Source organism: Lithobates pipiens, unplaced genomic scaffold, assembly GCF_037356315.1.
Source record: "Lithobates pipiens isolate NorthernLeopardFrog02 unplaced genomic scaffold, aLitPip1_a1.2 Scaffold_18, whole genome shotgun sequence".
NCBI lineage: Eukaryota > Metazoa > Chordata > Amphibia > Anura > Ranidae > Lithobates > Lithobates pipiens.
Genome location: NW_027507758.1, coordinates 368,195,643 through 368,218,721, shown reverse-complemented (window position 1 = coordinate 368,218,721; position 23,079 = coordinate 368,195,643). Strand labels below are relative to the sequence as shown.

At 40.9% G+C, this 23,079-nt stretch overlaps 1 protein-coding gene across 2 annotated transcripts in view; it reads right to left on the bottom strand.

Moving 5' to 3' along the window:
* The window catches only part of LOC143988229 (solute carrier family 12 member 9-like), a 325,643-nt gene that overhangs the window by 28,558 nt on the left and 274,006 nt on the right, over positions 1 to 23,079 (bottom strand). For both annotated transcript variants that reach the window (XR_013276794.1, XM_077487641.1), the window contains exon 10: positions 10,591 to 10,783. Coding sequence is in view for 1 of the 2 variants with exons in the window: in XM_077487641.1 (XP_077343767.1) it covers positions 10,591 to 10,783 (193 nt within the window). In the remaining variant the exon portion in view is untranslated. The remainder of the gene's footprint in view (positions 1 to 10,590; positions 10,784 to 23,079) is intronic.

The window sequence follows — 23,079 nt, the reverse complement described above, 5'->3', positions numbered from 1 at the left end:
GTGTTGATGTTAGTCCTTATCTGTTTGATTTCACCTTACTGCCTGTTAAGCACTCTAGCCTGCTTTTAATTACCTGTCTAACAGGGCTAGAAAGCAAATAAATCGGATTAATTTATCACAGGGATGAAGGAAACGTAAATAAAAGCTGCTCTCTTGACATCAGTAGTAAATAAAAAACTTTCACACGTCCATAGATGATTTAACTCTCTGGCACTGGCCAGATTTTTTTCTAACAATATCAATCACGAAGCTGTAAACTTTGACTGTTAGTAAAATGAATAAGCCAGCTGTAGTGTGTGTCTGTGCCTATTCTATTTTGGCCCATGTGATCAGGTTTTGCCATACCTGTACCCAGGAATACCACCATATTGGCGAGAAGAAAAGAGGAGGGATATACAAGATCTCTTCCACTTCAGGGTGCACATCTGCCAATGTACCCATCCTGCGACTAGACCCAACGGGGGTTCCTTCAATTAGCTGAGAGAGGCAGTCCCATTGAAAGCAAGGAGAGGCTGCTGGCTCCTAAAGCTAATTGTGGCCACTTGCATGTAAAATCTCAGTGCAGTGATCACAGACTGCCTGTATCCAGGGCCAATCCCTTGCATGTGGTCGCTGCATGAGAGATTACAGTAAGGGGGAGTTTATATTGACTGTTCCTTTCATACCCAGTAGACTGCTGTAATACCTCACTAACAATCAACATAAACTCTGCCCCACGCATCAAACCTTTTATAATGAATATAATCAAAAGTGGCAATTACAGTAAGCAAGCAGTGCTCCCATATCCTTTTTGATTTATTTAAATGCAATTTTTTTTTTTTAGACCTGTGACTGCCAGGTGACTTGCTGACTTCTATTATATTGCACAGTAAGCAAAGGACACTGCATCTGACACAGCTACCTGATGTCACCTGCCTATGTGCTGGATAATGATTGAACATGATCACCTTAACTGGTGTCAAACCAGCTGTGCAGTCAACTGTGGAAAGATAAAGACATGTTTCTAACAATTATACTAGTGTAGCACCTTCTACTGTGTGCTATGTGTAGAGTAGATTTGTTAGTGTAGAATGGTCAGTGTAGGGAAATTTAGTTAAGTTCAGGGCTAAGCCTGAGTTGTGAATCTGGGTCAGGATTCAGTGACTCAGGGCTGGCTGACTCATCCTATCCTAGCAGCCTCCTTGGTGCCTCCCCCTGTTTTCTGGGATATTGGAGAATGTTCTAGACATAGTGGGTGGGAGGAGCTTGTTGTAATATTTATGAGGGCCTCAGCCAATCCCCAGTAAAGGGCTGGTAGGGGGCAAGCTAACTCATAAATAGGCATGAGTCATGCCAGCAGGGGCAGTCAGGTTGAAGACGGAGATGGAGTGCTGAGGAGGCTGTTGGTGGCCCTCAAGGGTGCACCCTAGTCTAGGAGGGGTAACCTTGGGCCAGGGCCTGGGTGCTGGAAGATTCCTTCTAAAACACACAAAGGAAGCCCTTCCTGGAGGCACAGGAGCAAGGAGAGAGGACAGCAGGAACAGGTCAGCATTACAGGGAGATCTCCTGAGAGTCAGCCAGTTGGGCTGCTGAATATCAGTCTAGAGGACTGTGATGAAGTTAGCCAGAAGGGCTAGTAAGAGGGGCAGCTGCAGCCAGATGGGTTGGCAGTACCTGAAGAGGTGGTGCTAGGAATAGTAGCCACAGGAGGATGAGTAAAAGCTGGACACTGTGGTACTTTGCTATTACCTTTAATCTGAGTGTCAGATTTTAAAACAGTGATTCAGCTGGGTTATGCAAGCGTGTGCTGGAGGAAGAAGTGGAGCTGTATAAAGAGACTGTTTGTAGAAAGTCGTCCCTGAAATTGTTGAAGTCAAGTGGGCATCCCATAACCTCCCATCCCTATCTAAATTATTAGCCTAAAAAAAAAGTCACAGACTGTTCTCTGACTCAGAAGTGCCTGTGAAAATTCGGTGTGCCTGGCTGTGCAGGGTGGGGGGATCCCAGTTCATCTGCGGGTGGTGTCCTACTAGTTACATTTAAAAGTGCTCTGACAATTTGTCAATGAATACATACAGTACTTTGAAAAAGTATTCATGCCCCTTGGAATTTTCCACATTTTGTCATGTTACAACCAAAAACGTAAATGTATTTTATTGGGTTTTTTCATGTGACAGACCAACATAAAATGTAACATAATTCTGAAGTGGAAAGAAAAATGATAAATGATTTTATTTTTTACAAATAAATATCTGAAAAGTGTGACATGCATTTGTATTCAGCCCCCTTTACTCTGATGCCCCTAACTAAAATCTAGTGGGACCAATTGCCTTCAGAAGTCACCTAATTAGTAAATAGAGTCCACCTGTGTGTTATTTAGGATAAATACAACTGTTCTGCCCTCAGTGGTTTGTTAGTGAACTATAATGAGCAAACAGCACAATGAAGGTCAAGGAACACACCAGACCGGTCAGGGATAAAGTTGTGGAGAAGTTAAAGCAGTGTTACATTATACAAAAATATCCCAAGCTTTGAACATCTCACCAGAGCACTGTTCAATCCATCATCTGAAAATGGAAAGAGTATGGCACAACTGCAAACCTACCAAGACATGTGTGTCCACCTTAACTGACAGGCTGGGCAAGGATAGCATTAGACGGAGACGCAGCCAAGAGCCCCATGGTAACTCCGCAGGAGCTACAGAGATCCACAGCTTAGGTGGGAGTATCTATCCACAGGACAACTATTAGTCGTGCACTCCAAAAAGATGGCCTTTATGGAAGAGTGACAAGAAAAAAGCCATTGTTCAAAGAAAGTCATAAGAAGTCCCGTTTGTAGTTTGCGAGAAGCCATGTGGGGGACACAGTAAACATGTGGAAGAAGATGTTCTGGTCAGATGAGACCAAAATTGAACTTTTTGGCATAAAAGCAAAATGCTATGTGTGAAAAACTAACACTGCACATCACCTTGAATACACCATCCCCACCGTAAAACATGGTGGTGGCAGCATCATGATATAGATGTTTTTCTTTAGCAGGGACAGTAAAACTGGTCAGAGAAGCTGGATGGAGCCAAATACCGGGCAATCTTAGAAGAAAACCTGTTAAGAGTTTGCAAAAGACTTGAAACTGGGGCAGAGGTTCACCTTCCAGCAGGACAATGCCCTAAACATACAGCAAGAGTTACAATGGAATGGGTTAGATCAAAGAATATTAATGTGTTAGAATGGCCCAATCAAAGTCCAGACCTAAATCCAATTGAGAATCTGTGATTAAACTTGAAAATTGCTGTTCACGGACGCTCTCCATCCAAGAGCTTGAGCTATTTTGCAAAGAATAGGCAAAAATGTCACTCTCTAGATGTGCAAAGCTGGTAGAGACATCCCCAAAAAGACTTGCAGCTGGAATTGCAGCGAAAGGTGGTTCTACAAAGTATTGATTCAGAGGGGCTGAATATAAACGCACGCCATACTTTTCACATATTTACAAAAAAAATTGAAAACCATTTATCATTTTCCTTCAACTTCACAATTATGTGCCATTTTGTGTTGGGCACATATAATCCCAATAAAATACATTTACGTTTTTGGTTGTAACATGACAAAATGTGGAAAAATTCAGGGGGTGTGAATACTTTTTCAAGGCACTATAAACTGGGCTGAAGTTCTGCTTTGAGATACTGAAACAAAGAACTTCAAATTTCCGAAAAACTGTGTTTGTCAATTATTGTACATTTTTTGATACTTTCCAGAATGATTAAATGCTGTGGGCCACTAATTCAGATAATTCCTATTTGCATTTAAAGAGGTTAGTGGCCAACCAGTCTTCTACTGTGATCTGTATAGTTTAGCCATCTGTAAACATGGTGTAGCTGAGCTGACACTACATTCAAAGCTAGCATAAATGACAGCATTAGACAGATGCAGCCATGTATGGATCCTTTGTTTTCCCAGTATGGACACCAACCATTTATGTTATTGAAGAAGATAACACTGTAGTACGAGGACAACCCTAATCAATCCGTTCAACTTGTATCAAAATAGCCCTTGCACTACATGTTGATGGTAAATCTGATGGAGATTATAGAATCAGATATATAATGTATGGTCAGCTTTAGATTATGTCTGAAGCCACATTTAAAGCAGTATTAAACCCAAAAAAACAAAAATGTAATATATTGCAGCGTACCAATCCATATATGTAGTAGCTGCATTTGTTTTCTTTTCTTAGGCGTTTTCCCTTTCACCAGGTGATCTGGCCAGTAACAAACCTCCTGTCTCCACTCTGAAAGGAGGAGCAATGGAGACACATTTGGACAGCAGCAATCTGGGAACAGTTCTGAGTTTGATGCATTACCAGATTTAGTCGGAGTTGACTAACAAATTAAAGCTGAACTCCAGCTAACACTTTTTAAGCAATTACAGCAATGTTTTTTTTCCTTTTGGGATAAAGGTTTTATGTGAGTAAATAAGACCATTGCAAGTGCTCCTGTCAGTGTTGAATCCCTCCAACTACTACTTTTACTGGATTGCTTGGTCTGTTAAAGGAAGTTGAAAAATAACATCCTTACTGCGCAGATCATAAGGTGAAAAAGGAAAAAAAGAACAAAGCTCATGTAGACACCACATCTAAGAATCGGTGAGCTGCAATATAATGTTTTTTTTTGCTTTTAGCCCTGGTTCACGCTGATGCCATGCCGTTTCCTGCACCGCATTGCAATTGCATGGCGTCAATCTAACCTTGACACCTGCAGACCATTACATAAACATTGAAACAGATCGCACAAAAGCAGTATGATTGCCAGAATTGGATCGTATGGGCGTAAACACCCATGCAATGGGATTCAGGTATGAAAAAAAGGGCCCTGCACTATTTTGGTGTGGATATGTTATGATTTGAGCCATACAAAATGTATCTCATATCGCACCTTACAGACATCGCATGTGATACGCACAGAAATACGGTGCGATTCCTGTATGAATCACACGCAGTGTCCGATAACGCACAAGTGTGAACTCAGGCTTAAGTGTAATACCGCTTTAAGATGTCAACCATAACACCTATTTTTAATTGAACAAATTTGGTCAGGCTTAAACAATGAAAATGAATTAAGTTGTACAATTCTGATGTACTTCTTTACATTTGATTGCTCTGATGATAACAGGACATGAATAGGATGACCAAAGCTTCCACATATTACAATCTGATTGTAAATATTCCTTTAAGCCTCGTACAAATGATCGGATTTTCCACAGACAAAACCTCAGACTTTTTTTCCAAAGGACGTTGTCTTGCATACAAAATGGCACACAATTGTGGGCCAACAAACACAAACGTAGTGACGCATTACATTTTTTTTTAGCTCTTTAGCACCCCCCCCTTTGGACACCTTCTGCTAATGTTGTGTTTGATTCTGAGCATGCATGTTTGTACTTTGGTCTTTTGTCAGACAGACTTGTGTACACATGATCGGAAAATCTGACAACAGACTGTTGTCCGTGGAAAATTTATAAGCCTGCCACCCAAAATCTGACAATTGTACAATGGTCGGATTTTAGGCCAACAGTCTGTCAACACAAAATTCCCGTCAGAAAATCCGATCGTGTGTACGGGGCTTTATATCTACCAACAACTATGAAGTACAAAGACCTGCTTGATTGAATACAAATTGATTGTATAGAATAGGTAGGTGCTCATATTAGATAGTTTTGATAAATTTAAAGTTGATTGTACGAAGATCATATAGACATATTGTATGAAGTGTGAAATGTTACGGGCGAGCCGGCTGTAATACGCTCAAGAATTTTCTCCCCAGATCTAACATAAGTGCTTTCTCTCACATAGTTTCTAATATTCCCTCTTGCGGAAAAAAAAAGAACCTTTTTAAATTCCAATTATTTAAAAATAATGATACTGTTGCATTAGAAAGCTCTCTATTCCATCTTCTCTGTGTCAAGGCTTAGATGGGCATTACTTACTGACTAAGAACACTTAACAAGGAAACATAGAACAATGAATAATAGAACAAATGGACAGCTAACAAGCTATGTAAAAAAACAGGATTCTCCCTGGTATGTGTCAAAAGCTTTGTATTAAACAGAGAGGCAGCTATGGAAAGATAAGTGAACCCAGTAATAGTATTACATTGGCGTCTAATGCGGGTGATTTCACTGCGGAGATGGAACAGGTGGTGTCCATTGTGTCTGCACAATAAGACTCAACCATCAGTCACATTGAAAGAAGAAGATATCATTCCTGATGGGATTCTGCAGACACTGCACAAAACTGCAACATTTTACTGCAAATTCTATTGCTGGACCCATACTTGAGTGTGCAAGTAAATACATTATATTATAGCTCATATTATCTGATACATTAATTATATGTTCACTATATTCGTCAATAAAGGACGTCTGGACTGTATGATTTTAAGAACAGACGTCTCACTATAAAATTTTCCCCACCATGATACTATTACCCCATATTAATCCATCAGTTTATTCCAGCTACCGACAACCCCATGGAGGTTTCCACTTAAAGGGTAACTCCACTTGTGTTGAGAAAAAAACATTCCCCTCTGGGTGATCCATGTACATTGCAAGGATTTTAACAAGCTTTGTTGCGGATTCCTACCTTTTGTTATGCTGAAGAAACCACCGTTTGTTCCTCTGTGCCCCTGTGCTAAGTGAGTCTAATGAGAGTGGTTTCATAATTATCAACCAGCTGCTGCAGAATCAGGGCTCTAATGAGGAAAGTTGCAGGGTCTGTATCCCTTTAGATGTTATTTCCTATTGGGGGTATCTTACCAAAAATTACATTTTTGTTGCAGGGGGTGCAAAAAATCTGACTTGTATCTTAGTCAGACTTCTGGGAAAATCGGCGAGCCAATCACACAAGCAGAAAATTATGTTTCAGCGCAATGAGAATGGTCTGCGCTGTCTCTGGGACCCGTGTGTGTCCCAGCAGACAGCAAAGCATGACAGGAAGAGGTGTAGACTCCCGTGGGAGTCTATGCCCAGAAGTGGGTGCAAATACCTGTCTTATACAGGTATCTGCACCCCCCTCCCCACTGAAAAATGTTCTGTACAGGTAGCCATATTGCATTGCACAGAAAATTACAGAGCTGCAGATTGAAAAGGAAAGGCTATTTTTAATAACATTAAATTACAATTGGAATTTTGTCACAACTGTATATGCATATATTTTTTTATTTGCTTTTTTCCCCCCATGAAAGTGGAGTTACCCTTTAAAGGAAAACACCATTTTTATAAAAAAATGAATTTGCTACACAAACCCTTTTGTTATTCAATTGCTGTAATTTTCATAAAATACTGTATAATGCAAAATGGCAACTTGGAAATGTAATTTCCTGTTTATGTGATTGGCTCACTGTTTTTCTCAGATGTCTGCAGGTACAAGTAATAGGCATTTCATTTTTGGTAAAATACTCTCTAAAGCAGCCCACAGATGGATCCATTCATTTTTTTTGTTCAACCAGCAGGATGAATGAAAAAAAAAAAACTGGCACAGTTCCTAAACTCAATGTGGATGGGGGAATGTTCAAACTCGTGTTAAATAGGAGTCAGTACACACCGACTATCATTTAAAGAGGGAGTCCACCTAAAAAAAAATTATTAAAAAAAGACTGTAGCTGCTGACTTTTAAAAAATGGACACTTACCTATCATGAAGTCCAGCAATGTCGGCAGCCAAAACCGAGCAATCGCTCAGCTCTCGGCTGCTGCTGGCACCATTCTCGGTGAGGGAATCAGGAAGTGAAGCGTTGCAGCTTCACTTCCCGGTTCCCTACTGCGCGTGAGTCACACAGCGCAATGAGAATGGTCTGCTCTGTCTCTGGGACCCGTGTGTGACCAAGCAGACAGCGAGGCAAGAAAGGAAGAGGCGTAGACTACTGTGGGAGTCTATGCCCAGAAGTGGGTGCAAATACCTGTCTTAAACAGGTATCTGCACCCCCCTCCCCACTGAAAGGTGTCAAATGTGACGCCGGAGGAGGAGAGGGTTCCGAAAAGCGGAGTAATACCTCAGATTGTGAGTAACGCGGTTTACAAGCGTTTCGCAATATGAGCATTTTTTTTTTTTTTTTAATCCTGACTCGGTTTGTGAGCGTTGTCTCGCAAAACGAGCAGGATTCAAGTCCCTGTTCCAGAGTGTCTCCTAGCCTCTCCGAGTGTTTCCAAATGTCTCCGGCACCCCCCACCTCTGGTTACATGCGGTACTGCATACACTAGCAGTGCCACTGGAACGGATTATATGAGTTTCCATTATTTCCTATGGGGAAACTCGCTTTGATAAAGGACTGCTTTGGATTACAAGCATTGTTCTGGAACTAATTATTCTCGTAATTCAAGGTATCACTGTATAATTTTAAGGCCCCATATTCTGAGATGATCAAAACAGATTAAGCGTTGGTGACATCTGCATTCAGGACTGCACCCATGTATAGAAGTCATATGGCTCCTATTAAAATTAACTGGGTAGGGTCCACGAAAGAACCATCTGTACACAGTAGTGACCCCCATACTCTAATTTATCTGCACGCTAATACAAAATTTACCTTTTTCCCACTATTCCCTTTTAAAATATAATTTAAGACTAAAGTAAAGTCTTGTTTTTTTTGCCTTTTTAAAATAGCAAACATGTTCTACTTACTTGCTCTGTGCAGAACCTCCTCTTCTTGGGTCCCTTGTTGGTGCTCCTGGCCCCTTCTCCCTGTCGAGTGCCCCCACAGAAAGAAGCTTGCTATGGGAGCACCTGAGCCGAGCTGCAGCTCTGTGTGTCCATTCAGACACAGATCCAGGGTTTGGCCGTGTCCCTCGAACTGACTTTGATTGACCGCTGCGGGAGTCAATGGCGTCACTGCTGTGTCTCAGCCAATAAGAGAGATGACCAGGACAGCCAAGGCACTCTTGCCATTGCTGCATAGAGATGGGGCTCAGATAGGCATTAGTAGGGCTGAGGGGGGCTGCTGCATACTGAAAGTGGATGTAAAGGCAGAAGGTTTTTTATCTTAATGCAGTCTATGTATTAACATAAAAAGCCTTCAGTGTACAGCAGCCCCCCCTAATACTTACCTGAACCCCATCTCTATCCAGCGATGTTCACGAGTGCCTCAGCTGTCCCTCCTGATTGGCTGAGATACAGCAGTGACGCCATTGGCTCCCACTGCTGTCAATCAATTCAGTTAGCCAATCAGGAGAGAGAGAGGCAGGTCCGAACTGTGGTCCGTGTCTGAATCAACACAGGGAGCTGCAGGTCGGCTTGGGTCCCCCACATTGGAAGCTGCTTGCTGTGGGGGCACTCAACAGGAGGGAGGGGTCAGGAGCTCCAGCCAGGGACCCAAGAAGAGGAGGATCCAGGGTTGTCCTGTGCAAAACCACTACGCAGAGCAGGTAAGTATAACATGTTTGTTATTTTATTAGGAAAAAAAAACAACACCTTAAAATCCATTGTAGAATGCATTAAGATAAAAAAAACTTCTGCCTTTAGAATCACTTTGACTATTCATTACTGAGGGCTCCCCTGTCTCTAAATAAGCGGCTGGGGGCCCCTGAAATTTCTCTACAAGTTATACATTTCTGCAATGTTCACAGGGCTAAGCAAACAGCACCACATTTAGCCCTGTTGAGGTGCTGCTCTGGCACACATTGCTGATTTTGGGAGGCAAAGAAAAGTGCTGCATGCTCTTTTTTACCATAGGCTGGAAAAACAAGAGAAGGCTAACTAATGCCCTTGATAGTGTAGAGTACTGTAGTATATTTAAAATACCATCTTTAAACATACAGTATAATGTAGATGCTGACTTGAAAAGCATGCATATTCTTAGACCCTGGGCCACAATACAGATGACTTCATCCTGCTATACATCACAATCCCCTCCTCGCACGTAAACCCTTTCCTTTCTCACTGCTCTCAACATCCACTCAATTATTGCTTCAATACACAGGGGGGCTAAACGAATTTCCAAGACGATGCATCAGATAAGCAAACCCTACACTTTTATTAAAGACAATAGTCTAATGACCCATTCTCCTGTATAGACCCCGATTCTATTCCTTCCCACAAAGACCCCAGTTCTGGCTACATAAACTTTGCATTCTAAAATAGCATGCAGCCTTCTCCTGTGAATGGTAGCTATATTCCCATAGTCTATATAAGATAATCACAAGAATATACAAATATACTCACTGTTAAGCAGCTCTATATCTTTTTCAACCATTTAGCAGTAACATGTCTTTCCCTTGCTCTATACTTGACTTCAGCTGAACCATGTTCCTCCCCTCCATTTTCCTTCACCATTCAACATGTCCCTCGCCTCCTTCACTATTCAGCATCACTGTTTGCCCCTCTTCCTTTCATTATATCTATATGCTTATGTATTTCATACTGTGTCTCATTATACATTCTTCTTTCAATTCTACATTGCATTTTGCAGTACAATGTATAGTCAACAACAGTCTGTGGTTATTCCAGAATGCTTTTGGCAATATAAAATGGTGTTTGGAATGCTATTGGTAATATAAACTAATATGTAATAATATGCACATACATACAAACACATAATTACAGTTTAAAGACGGTATATTCCACTCACCTGGTGGAAGATGAGGGCCTGAGTGATGAAGCCCCAGCTATGGCTTGGGGACAAGTAATGCAGGCACACGAGTAGGATTAACATGAAAACTATGCTTGCAGAGGCATAAATTGGTTGGATGAGGAACATCATAGTGACACATCCCAAAATCCCAAGGATACAGGTGTACCAAGTAAAGTAACGAAATGTTGGCCTGGATATGTGTAGAAATAAAAAAAAAACAGGATATATTTATTAGGCCACAGACCACTGTATAATATATCACACTCTAATAACGATGTAATATGTGTAATACATTGTACCGTCTGCTATGTGTTCAATTTAGAGAATGCTGGATGTAAGATTTTGTTAGCCACTTGACCTTTGGAAGGTTTTACCCCCTTCATGACCAGACCATTTTTTGCTATTCAGCACTGTGTTAATTTAACTGGCAATTGCACAGTCATGCAACACTCTACACAAAATAAATGTATATAATTTTTTTCACACAAATAGAGCGTTCTTTTGGCGGCGATCACCACTGTGTTTTGACTTTTTACTATATAAACGAAAGAAGACTAAACATTTAAAAAACAAAAAACAAACCATAATATTAATTACTTTCTGTTATAAAACATATCCAATACAATCAAATTTTTTCATAAATTTAGGCCAAAATATATTTTGCTACATGTCGCAAGTGCTTGTAGTGATCAGGGCTGACTGTGTTTTTGGGGACAGTATACTATGGGAGATACTAGTATAGTCCTGATCTTGACCAGAATACAGATCCTGACAGATACTATACTAGTAATGGCAGTGATCAGCGACTTATAATGCGACTGTGATAGTGTGACAGGCAATCAGGGACTGGCGCTGACTGACACTGGTTTGGAGGAATGCTATCTATCTGTCTTTAACTGACATCACTATTGACACTTATGTCGTGACCAATAATAATCACTGTATTATTAGCACTGACTGGGTGACAGGGGTGATCAGGAGTGAAATCAAAGGGTTAACTGTGTGCCTAACAAATGTATGTGTACTGATTTTACTCACTTACAGACTGGCTGTTTTTTCTTTCTGATTTCAGCTCTGAACAGCAAGTGAAATAGTATAAAAAAAAAAAAAAAAAAGAGTCCGATCTGTGTTGTATTTACTAACACACACAAATATATGCTGTGATTGGTCACAGCAATCACCAGGTTCACATGCAAAATCATTGACTGAAAGCTTCTGGAAACAACCCAGGTCTTCCTCACTTGCTCAGAGGCTGCCTGTCATGATCAGAGGTTAGGCTCGAAGGTCAGTTTTGCTACAGCAGTTGCTCGACCACACTGATCAGCAGGATAGGCACACAGGCAGTCACCCCAGTGGATGATGTGGGCTCACCTGAGGTGCTGAGTCTTAGTACTAACCAGTGTTCACCAGAGCTCCTGATGGTGGAAATTAATTTTGCTGTGTGTTAGTACCAGGTTGCAGTCCTCAGGATTCCCCCACCAGAAGATAAGCAAGCCGGGGTCCAGTAGCGGATAAGCAGGTAAGAATCAAACAGAAGCGTAGTCCAGGAACAAGCCAAGGGTCAATAATGAGTAGGTGCAGGTTGGGATCAGGCAGAAGCTTAGTCAGGAAACAAGAGAAGGGTTGATAACGAGTGGAAGCAAAATATGGATGGCAGCAGGGAAGAGGAGAGTGAGATACTAGCTGCAGAGAGCACCATAATCTGGTAAACAGGAAGTGCAGTGACATGGCTTAAATCACAAAGACCATGGTAGAAGCAAAGAGTTCAAGGTTTAGCAGAAGTTAAGGCATCGGGCAGATTGCTGTCCAGTATCCTAGGTAGCTCAGCGAGAAGAGTCATTCCCAGACACAGTAGAGATCCCAGGTTGAAGTTCAGGAGCACACTGACAAAATTCAAGCTCAGTATAGTGGTGTCTTTTTGAAGATTTATTGCTGGTTGGAAGAGCAAGACATCACTCCCTAGCTGCCGAAAGTGCAAAATGTAAGTTGCCAGCGACGGAGTCCTCACTCTTCTAGCCAGTCAAAGAGTGACACATACATGATAGTGACTGTTTAACTGCCCTGCTCTGTCACACACACAACTAGTGTTACCACCTGGCCAATAGGAATGAGACCATACGGCGCTTGATTATTTTCCCGAAAGGGTGGTAATCCTGTGCCTAGTGAGCCCGCTGATGGTGATTTATCTCCAGCAACAAGATTACAGGAGAGAGGTACTTATCCTGATCATTGTCATTGAATTCTATTTTAACTGTTGTATGAGAGTGAAAACCTGTAATAGGAATTGTGCAGGTTGCCATTGCAAAACTCTTCTTATGAAAATAACTGCTCCCTGTCTGTTATGCTGATCCAGAGGTTTTAGTATTTCCTAGGTCAATGATTTGAAACATGTAGGCAGATTTAGAGCTCCTTTTAGGAATTCACATTTTTTTTTTTAAAAATGTGCAAAAAATGGAGTACCAAAAAAATGGTGCCTTGTGGGGATGAGAACATAGAAACAAACAGCTGCCTCCTTTAAAGTGAACAAATTATTGGAACTGTGCAAAATGATAACAAAGAATAAGGCGCTATACATGTTCATATAAAAAAAACTGTCACAAAGAAACACAATGCATCAAAATCAAATGTGCACATTAATGAAAAAAAGTAAGCAAGCATAAAGTCTATACGTGAATAAATCCCAACACCAAAACAGAATGCTCCAAAATAAAACTTCTAGATCTCCCACCAAGAGTGCTCAGTATGAAGATGGCCACTCACCAGAGCGCTTTGACCCCTTTTTACAGGAAGGTAAAGAAACACTTTGGGACCCCCAAATTGGTTCCACTAATGGCATGAATCCATTCCAATGGCCACTCAGGAAGGAGCTAGAATGTAAAAAATGACTCCACAGGAGACACAGATGAAAGTCTCATAGTGTAGTAATTTTTAATAGAGTAAAAACAGCAGTAATAATAGCAGTTACACTCGCATGTGATTGTGCCTGGCCTGGCACTAGGTATAAACAGTGTGTGTGAGTCAACTGATCCCTGGGGGTAGTGATTATTTTCCATGTCTCACTCCAAAGGTGCAAAGCCTGGTGTGGTGTATCAAAAACGGACCCGGAAATGACGGATCCTCTGCTCTGACATATGTTTTGCCATGAATGGCGCTTCAGAAAGTGGAGAAACATATGTCCGAGAGGAGGATACATCATTTCTGGGTCCATTTTTGATACACCACACCAGGCTTTGCACATTCGGAGTGAGACGTGAAATGCACACTACCCCCAGGGAGCAGTTGACTCACACACGCTGTTTACACCTAGTGCCAGGTACATGTGAGTGTAACTGCTATTACTGCTGTTTTTACGCTATTAAAAATGACTACACTATGAGACTTTCATCTGTGTATCCTGTGGAGTCATTTTTTTACATTCTAGCTCCTTCCTGAGTGGCCATTGGAATGGATTCATGCCATTAGTGGAACCAATTTGGGGTTCCCAAAGTGTTTCTTGACCTCCCTGTAAAAAGGTGTCAAACAGCTCTGGTGAGTGGCCATCTTCATACTGAGCACTTGTGGTGGAAGATTTAGAAGTTTTATCTAAGAGCATTCTGTTTTGGTGTTGGGATTTATTCACTTATGGACTTTATGCTTGCTTATTTTTTCATTAATGTGCACATTTGAGTTTGATTCAGTGTCTTTCTTTGCGACAGTTTTTCTATATGAACATGTATAGCGCCTTATTTTTTTTTTTTAAGGTAAAGGTCTTTTCCAGATCTCCAAGTTTTGGGGTCAGGAGAGGGTATTTGTGTCCTTATTAAAGTACAAAAGGAATAATAAAGAAAGAATTTAAGTTGGGATAAGTAAAGCATTTTAGGTTAATAGCGGTGTGTCACATATATTAGAAACACCCTTTGATTATAAAGTGGTCTTTTGTATACAGGAATATGGTCATCTACTAGCAAGGTAATGAAGATAATGTTTGGACTTGGTTGCATGCTTTTGGGTGTTATTTTGGACTGATTAGGTCATGAAACAATATTAAGGGCTTGTATTTATATGTATTTTTTTTTCCATGTAACCTATTATGTGATGCTGTTGAATATCAGATTTAGGTTGAAGGCTAGATCCACCCCCTATTTGAATATATGTTACTCCTTTTTTAATCATTATTGCTTATATGTTTTGTAATAAATAAATGAATAAAAAGTTATACGTTAAAAAAACAAAAAAGAAAACATTAACATACAGCTGTGTAGGTATAAATCAAGTAAAAACACACATGTAATGGTTTGGATTGGTGATGGCACATTTTATGTGGGCGTTGAGAACTGAATTTCATATTAGCTGCTACAACAGCACAAAGAAAGTAGAGGCAAATTTTAACTGTTACATTAAAGGTTCCATTAGTAAAAAACCCATCCTGCTTTAAATGAGACTTAAGAAAAACTCTAGTTTCTTAAAAATATGATATATTGTTTATGCAAGACATTTTCCAATTTTGCGTCAATAAAAAGAATATAAACTTGGATTTGCATTGCTGTCTAATACTGGGATGGGAAATAAGGTGCAGTATCTCTAACTTAAATACAAAACGGTGATTAAATAGAATTATAAAATCTTTGGCATACATTTAAAGAACTCTAGTTTTGTTAAGAAGAATAAACCATCTCCTCCAGATTATCTGTATACATTGTGAGGCTTTGAATCAATGTCTTTACAATTTTCTGATCAGTAGATATTGAAATTTGAGTACAGTGCCCTTACAGCTTAGTTTTGGGTAACATGAGTAAATATTAGAACATGTTATGGGTTGTTCTACCTCTATGCTTGTGCCCTGGAAGGGGGGGTCTCTATTACTTCCCGTACTGATGTGTCGCTGGGACAGGAACTGGGTGGAACTCTTTCCAAGACAGCAATTAAAGTCTAATAAAAGGGTCCTAGACCTTTCCCACAGGACTATTTTAGTTCAATCTTGTTTTATTTAAGTGTTTTTTTTTTTTTTTATAAACAGGAGTTACAGGCACAAAGTATTTAAGTACAGTAAAAAGTTTGGTTCACATCTTTCAATAGTGATATATTATAAAGTTGTGCTCATAAGTTTACATACCCTGGCAGAATTTATGATTTCTTGGCCACTTTTCAGAGAATATTAGTGATAAAACGTTTCTTTCACTTATATTTAGTGTTTGGCTGAAGCCATTTATTATCAATCCACTGTGTTTACTCTTTTTAAATCATCATGACAACAGGAACAATAACCAAATGACCCTGATCAAAACTTTACATATCCCAGTTCTTAATACCGTTCATTGCCCCCTTTAACATCAATGACAGCTTGAAGTCTTTTGTGGCATTTGTGGATGAGGCTCTTTATCTTCTCAGATGGTAAAGCTGCCCATTCCTCTTTGCAAAAAGCCTCCAGTTCCTGTAAATTCTTGGGCTGTCTTGCATGAACTGCACGTTTGAGATCTCCCCAGAGTGGCTCAATAATATTGAGGTCAGGAGACTGAGATGGCCACTCCAGAACCCTCACTTTATTCTGCTGTAGCCAATGATAGGTCGACTTGGCCATGTGTTTTGTCATGTTGGAATGTCCAAGTACGTCCCATGTGCAGCTTCCTGGCTGATGAATGCAAATCTTCGTCCAGTATTTTTTGATAACATACTGCATTCATCTTGCCAACAATTTTGACCAAATTTCCTATGCCTTTGTAGCTCACATATCCCCAAAACATCAGCGACCCACCTCTGTACCTTTGATCACCTTTGATTTGTTGACTCCTCTCCAAATGTAGCGTTTATGGTTGTGGCCAAAAAGCTACATTTTGGTATTATCACTCCAAATGACTTTGTGCCAGAAGGTTTGAGGCTTGTCTCTGTACTGTTTGGCGTATTGTAAGGAGGATACTTTGTGGCATTTGCACAGTAATGGCTTTCTTTTGGCAACTCGACCATGCATTCATTTTTCTTCAAGTGCCTCCTTATTGTGCATCTTGAAACAGCCACACCATATGATTTCAGAGAGTATTGTACTTCACCTGAAGTTATTTGTGGGTTTTTCTTTGCATCTCAAACAATTTTCCTGGCAGTTGTGGCTGAAATTTTAGTTGGTCTACCTGACCGTGGTTTGGTTTCAACAGAAACCCTCATTTTCTACTTCTTGATTAGAGTTTGAACACTGCTGATTGGCATTCTCAATTCATTTGATATCTTTTTATATCCCTTCTCTGTTTTATACAGTTCAACTACCTTTTCCCACATAAATATAGCAATCCCTCAAAAAAGAGACCAATTAGAAATATTCAAAGTGCCTGGTGCCTGAATATACACAATATAAACTGTAAAAAACAGGAAACAAATCCAATCAAGTGCATTTAAAACAAGTGTAATAAAACAACAAAATCGATGGGTAAAGACCGTGAATCACACAGTGCAAACGAGTCCATAAACAGGATGGAATTTGGTGACATTCAGTGACTTATTCTTGTGCCTCTCCAGTGAAATACGGGTGGATTAATACTCCTGTGCCTCTCCAGTGTTCACAGCACACCAGGCGAAATGGCCCTTTACCTTACTGCTGTAAGTAAACAGCAAATTTGCAGAGATCCAGAGGCTGTATCCCTTTCCTGGCAGATTGAACTGACACCCCACGCGACTGGCGCTAATCACTCTCTATTTACATGAAGATCTCATAAAGCAAAGAAGGGGGGCTCCAATAGTGAAGTACATAGATACATTTATTTTAAATTAAAAGTGGCAAAAGGTACTCACAAACATCAAAGATCAAAGAAAACATGCATAGTACAAACGAGCACAGTGCTCGTATTGCGGACGTCACTTCCAGTGTCATATTCTCCTCGTATTCCTACGCATATCGTCACTTATCACGTGACTTCCCTGATGAGAGGCACAGGAGTATTAGACCACCCGTATTTCACTGGAGAGGCACAAGAATAAGTTACTGAATGTCACCAAATTCCATCCTGTTTATGGACTCTATTTATTTTCTCATTTGCACTGTGTGATTCACGGTCTTTACCCATCGATTTTGTTGTTTTAAATGCACGTGATTGGATTCGTTTCCTGTTTTTTTTTGCACTTTATTATTGCACATTTGGAGCCTGCTATTTGTAATATTTGTTGACATATTACTGAATCTGGCATAGTAGCAAATGTTACAATTGAGACACGTAGTCCTCGGGACTCGAAAGTAAGGGACCAATCTCCCTGTAGTTCTAACCCCCAGAGAGGCTTATGGAAATAACCCAGTTATTCCTCACCTACTGAGAGACTGCCTGTTATGATCAGAGGTTAGGCTCAAAGGCCAGTTGCTGCAGCAGTTGCTCAATTACCACCAACCAGCAGGATAGGTACACAGGCAGTCACCCCAGCGGATGACGTGGGCTCACCTGAGGTGCAGAGTCTTAGTACTACTAACTGGTGTTCCCCAGAGCTCCTGAAGCTGGAGAGAATTCTGCTGCATGTTAGTACCAGGTTGCGATCCTCAGGATCCCCCCACCAGGAGGTAAGCAAGCTGGGGTCCAGTAGCGGATAAGCAAGTAAGGATCAAACAGAAGCATAGTCGAGGAACAAGTCAAGGGTCAATAATGAGTAGGTGCAGGTTGGGATCATGCAGAAGCTTAGTCAAGAAACAAGCTAAGGCTTGATAACAAGTGAAAGCAAAATATGGAGGGCAACAGGGAAGACGAGAGCGAGATACTGGCTGCAGAGAGTGCCATAATCTGGCAAACAGGAAGTGCAGTGACATGGCTTAAATCAGGAAGTTCATGGGAAGAGCAAAGAGTTCAAGGTTTAGCAGAAGTTAAAGCATCAGGCAGGGTGCTGTCCAGCATCTCTGGTAGCTCAGCGAGAAGAATCATTCCCAGACACAGCAGAAGTCCCAGGTTCAAGTTCTATAGTACACTGAAAAAATTCAAGCTCAGTATAGTGGTGTCTTTTTGAAGATTTATTGCAGCACTTGAACACAGGTGGGCAGAGTGATGATGGTGCAGGACAATCCAAAGCACACACAGGCATCAGAGGACAGACTCTTGGACAAAGTCCCTCAGTAGCAACCCCAAGTATTGAATATCGCTGGATGTAAATGGGACAGCCATCTAGTCAGAGAGTATGCAAGAGCAGTCACAGCCCCTGTAGCAACTGTGGCGTCTAACTCTAAAAGCACAGGCACACCTGGAGCCCTAGGCAAACGGTTCTACTCTCAATGCCCAGAGACAGCTCCCCTGCAACACTTTTCTGTGAAAGGCATCCTTTTCCAGCCCAGCTTCTCAAGGTAGCATCCTACAGCAAATTCTACTTAATCCAGGCTCCCCCAGACAAGCTCATGCTGAGGTCCAACAGCAACAACACTTCTGTATCACAGGTTGCCTCCCAGGGGCAGAGACCCCAGGAGAAGAAAGCTATAACCAGACCCTCCAAAATATTTACCCTCTCCTTAGCCACACCTTCTGGGTGCTTCCTCCCAGAAAACATTCATAGCCCAATGATTAATCTTCCTATTCTCATTCTGGAAGCCCTTTCTAGAGGCAGAAAAGAACAATCAATCCCCAGTTTTAGTGATAGATCTGACTAGACCTAGAAACCTGCTGCTCAACTGAGTACAACAGAGCCAAAAACTACATTTATCCAACCTAGGGCAGGCTACATCCCCAAGAACCTTTAAAATACATTTTAATTAAGACCACATTCATTGCTTCATTGCACATCCTAAATAGTGCTGAATTTTCAGTGTTTGATTAGCATCTCCTTTATACTTAAATATGACTGATTGGATTGTCTTTTATATGGATTTCAGAATTTGACCCCATCTTTCTGCTACACTCTGCAGCTCATGGAACGCAATAGGTATGCAAAGAGAAGACTAAATCCTAACACTGAAAAAGAAAAGCGATTCATGAAACAGTTTTACTGTAGAGGAAATACTAGCTTTTCAATAAATATTAACATACAGAGCACGGGGAATAAAAAAAAGAATGCAGACAGAATGATGAATAGGTCTGTGAATGACAGGGAGGTTGTAGTCAGTACAAACAGCTAAAATTTTATATCAATAATGACATACTATCAATGCAGTGAATATAACGAGGATTCAAGCAAACAATTCAAACATATATATGAAAAAAAGCTTTGCATACATTTCTGGAAGGAAATAAATACAAAACTAGATTCAAGTACATCAATGGTCCCAATGAGAAGCCGACCACAGCATGCATTTTTCTTGCAATAAGTAATAATACTGCACTTCACACCGAGTCTGATAATAAAACCTTAATTTGCATATTTTAGCACCAACAGCGCTCGCAATAATCCCATGATTATATAATTAAGACTCATCTTTAAATCTGTTCTTTTCCCTCCACTCTTTTGAGAAACTCAGATATTATTTGACCCTTCTATATACTCTCTTTCTGCTCGCTGACTCGAATGCCCCATACACACAGTCGGACATTCCGACAACAAAATCCATGGGATTTTTTCTGACGAATGTTGGCTCAAACTTGTCTTGCATACAGACGGTCACACAAAGTTGTCGGAAAATCCGATCGTTCAGAACAAGGTGACGTAGAACACGTATGACGGGACTATAAAGAGGCCAGCAGCCAATAGTTTTGGTCTCATAATTTATTCTGAGCATGCGTGGCACTTTGTCCGTTGAAATTGTCTACATACGATCGGAATTTAAACGATCAGATTTTGTTGTCGGAAAATTTTAGATCCTGCTCTCAAACTTTGTGTGTCAGAAAAAATTCAGACGGAAAAAAGTCAGATGGAGCCCACAACGCTATCCGATCGCACATTTTCCGGCAGAAAATCCAACCGTGTGTATGGGGCATAAAAGGTGAATCATGCTTGAGAAAAATGCTTCAGCATTGGCAATTTTAAAGCTGGATACACACTATACAACTTTTGTTGTTTGATTTCCTTTAGATTTAAGCCCCATGCACACTATCAGTTTTTCCTTCAGGTTTACCAAAACCATGTACAGTAGTGCATGAGCCTGCTGACTGCATACAAATTGAAACTCCTATTATATGATTTTGGTAAATCTGAAGGAAAAACAGTGTGTATGGGGCTTTACAGTACCTTCAACTATGTAGTGTAAGGTCCTGCCTGATTGCATACAAATTGTAAGGCCGCGTACACACGCGGGGACTGTTCGCTCAACTTTGTCCGCTGAATAGTGTTTCAGCGGACAGTCCGCTCGTGTGTGGGCTTTCAGCGGACAGTTTCAGCGAACAGTCTGCTGAACAAAGTTTTTCGGAATTTCCGAAAAACTGTCCGCTGAAACTTTGTTTCAGCGAACAGTCCCCTCGTGTGTAGGCTTGTTCGTCAAACTAAGTTCCGCGCATGCTCAGAAAGGATTTACACGCCGAAGGTTGCATTGCAGTGTATAGGACGTCGTTTTCTAGTCCCGTCGTACGTGCCGTTCACGTCATCGCGCACGGTTTCAGCGGACTGTTCGTTCATCGTGTGTGGGCAAGTCCGTCCATGCTAAGTTTGAGCGGACTATCCGCTGAAACTGTTTGACAAACAAAGTTGAGCGAACAGTCCCCGCGTGTGTACGCGGCCTAAGTGTTCGGGTTTGACCTTATATTATATGGTTTTGGTAAATCTAAAGGAAAAAATCTAAAGAGAATTGTATAGTGTATATACAGCTGAAGAAAATTTTTTTGCAGTATCTCCTCCATGAAATGTTTCAACCTGTAACAGAATTTGCATGCTCTGTGTTGTGATAATTGGTATTATATAAATTAAACTTGTCAATCACTGTAAGGCTGGACATAGACAGTTAGCTTGTATTCATAAAGCCAGCGGGCTGAAAGGATGTTCACCTTTTGAAACATGTTACACCCTTATTCAGGATGTAACAATTGCACCAGCCCCTACACCCCATCCGAGTCCCTGTTTTCACAACAAGTGGGGAATCTTCTCCTCCAGCTTGCTGTTACAATCTAAAAAAAAATAAAAAATCCAGTTGTCTGCTGTGTCATCCATTCAGTGTTCTATGAATGGGAAAACTACAAGTACCGACTGCCTTTGCAGCTGTCGGCTTGTAGTTCTCAATGAACTACCAGGGCGTCGTTGACGGCTCTAGGTAGTTCAATTAACTTCCTGTCAGAGTATAACTGCCTGTCTGTATCAGAGGTACGGGCAGACAATCTTCAAGAGTGTAGCATTACACCCACAAGTTGCTGATCGCGGGTACAATGCTTTACAGGTCTCTAACAAAAAAATAATAAATGCATATTTATCCTATAACGGAGCCCTACATCCATCTTGGATGGAGGACTGCACCCCACTGTGACTGTATACTGATAGCAGCATTAATTGACAAAAAATTTCCAGCATGTCCGTTCAACAGAAGCTGATCCAACGACTAGTTTCTGTTGCACATGCAGTGGGCCCCACATACTATAGACTGGGGGTGTCCAAACTTCTGACTTTCCTGGGCCACATTGGAAGAAGAGGAATTGTCTTTGGCCACTCATAAAACACATTAATAATATGGATAGCCGATGAGCAGAACACAAGTTAACAATCACAGCCAATGTACCTTGGGTGGAGCGGCATGCTGGCGCCATCACGCTTTTCTGATCCTGGAAGGACGGGGTGTTGTGAACCAGCTGACTTGTGTAGTGCCAATGTGATTTTAAAGCATTCTTAATGCAAGTATAACCTTTTTTGATACGATTAAAGTTATAAGGATTTTACACTACGGTGAGTTTTATATTTTTTGGTGGAATGTGACATCTTGAGGGTGGCACTTCATGCCCCATAAGTTCTCTGGACGGATTGAGACACTGGTTGGGTTTGTACCGCAATGGTCTCTGACTTTCTGTAAAGGCAGGTTCGTGTAGCTTGGATTTCTCGTGATCGTGCCATCTTGAGGGTGGATTCATCATGCTCCTTAAGTTCTCCTAGATGGATAAAGGCCCTGGCTGGGTTTTGAGCTACAAGTTGACCTTCCGTGATCAGAGGCCTGTGCAGGCTGGTAAGAGAGCGTTCTTTATGCTGGAGGTGGCAGTTTAAGGATCATGCACTTTTCCATGTTGGACGGTGTGGATATCACTGAAAGGATTCCTTTTTTATCACATTTGGGACTATTTGCTTTATTCAATATCATTTATTGCTGGTGTTTCTAGCTCAACTCTTATTTGGAACTGTGTATATCTCACAGCAGAGTTGCTGCTTTCTAAATGTAATATTATATAGAATTTATAGCCCAGTTTTTTTTTACTTTTGTTAAGATAATGTACCTGTCTGAGTAATAAAGCTTTATTTTGTTTTTATTAGTAACTGTTTATACTCAGAGATGCAGCATTGCACAACTACAGTATATTTACCATTCAACCTGAGCTATATACTGTATGTGCAGATTACTTTCATTGGGAAGATTAGGTCTAGATTAGAACTACTGCAACATACCACATTTGGTCACTTTAAATGACTTTCTCAGGACCGATAAAGGAAGCTGCCACT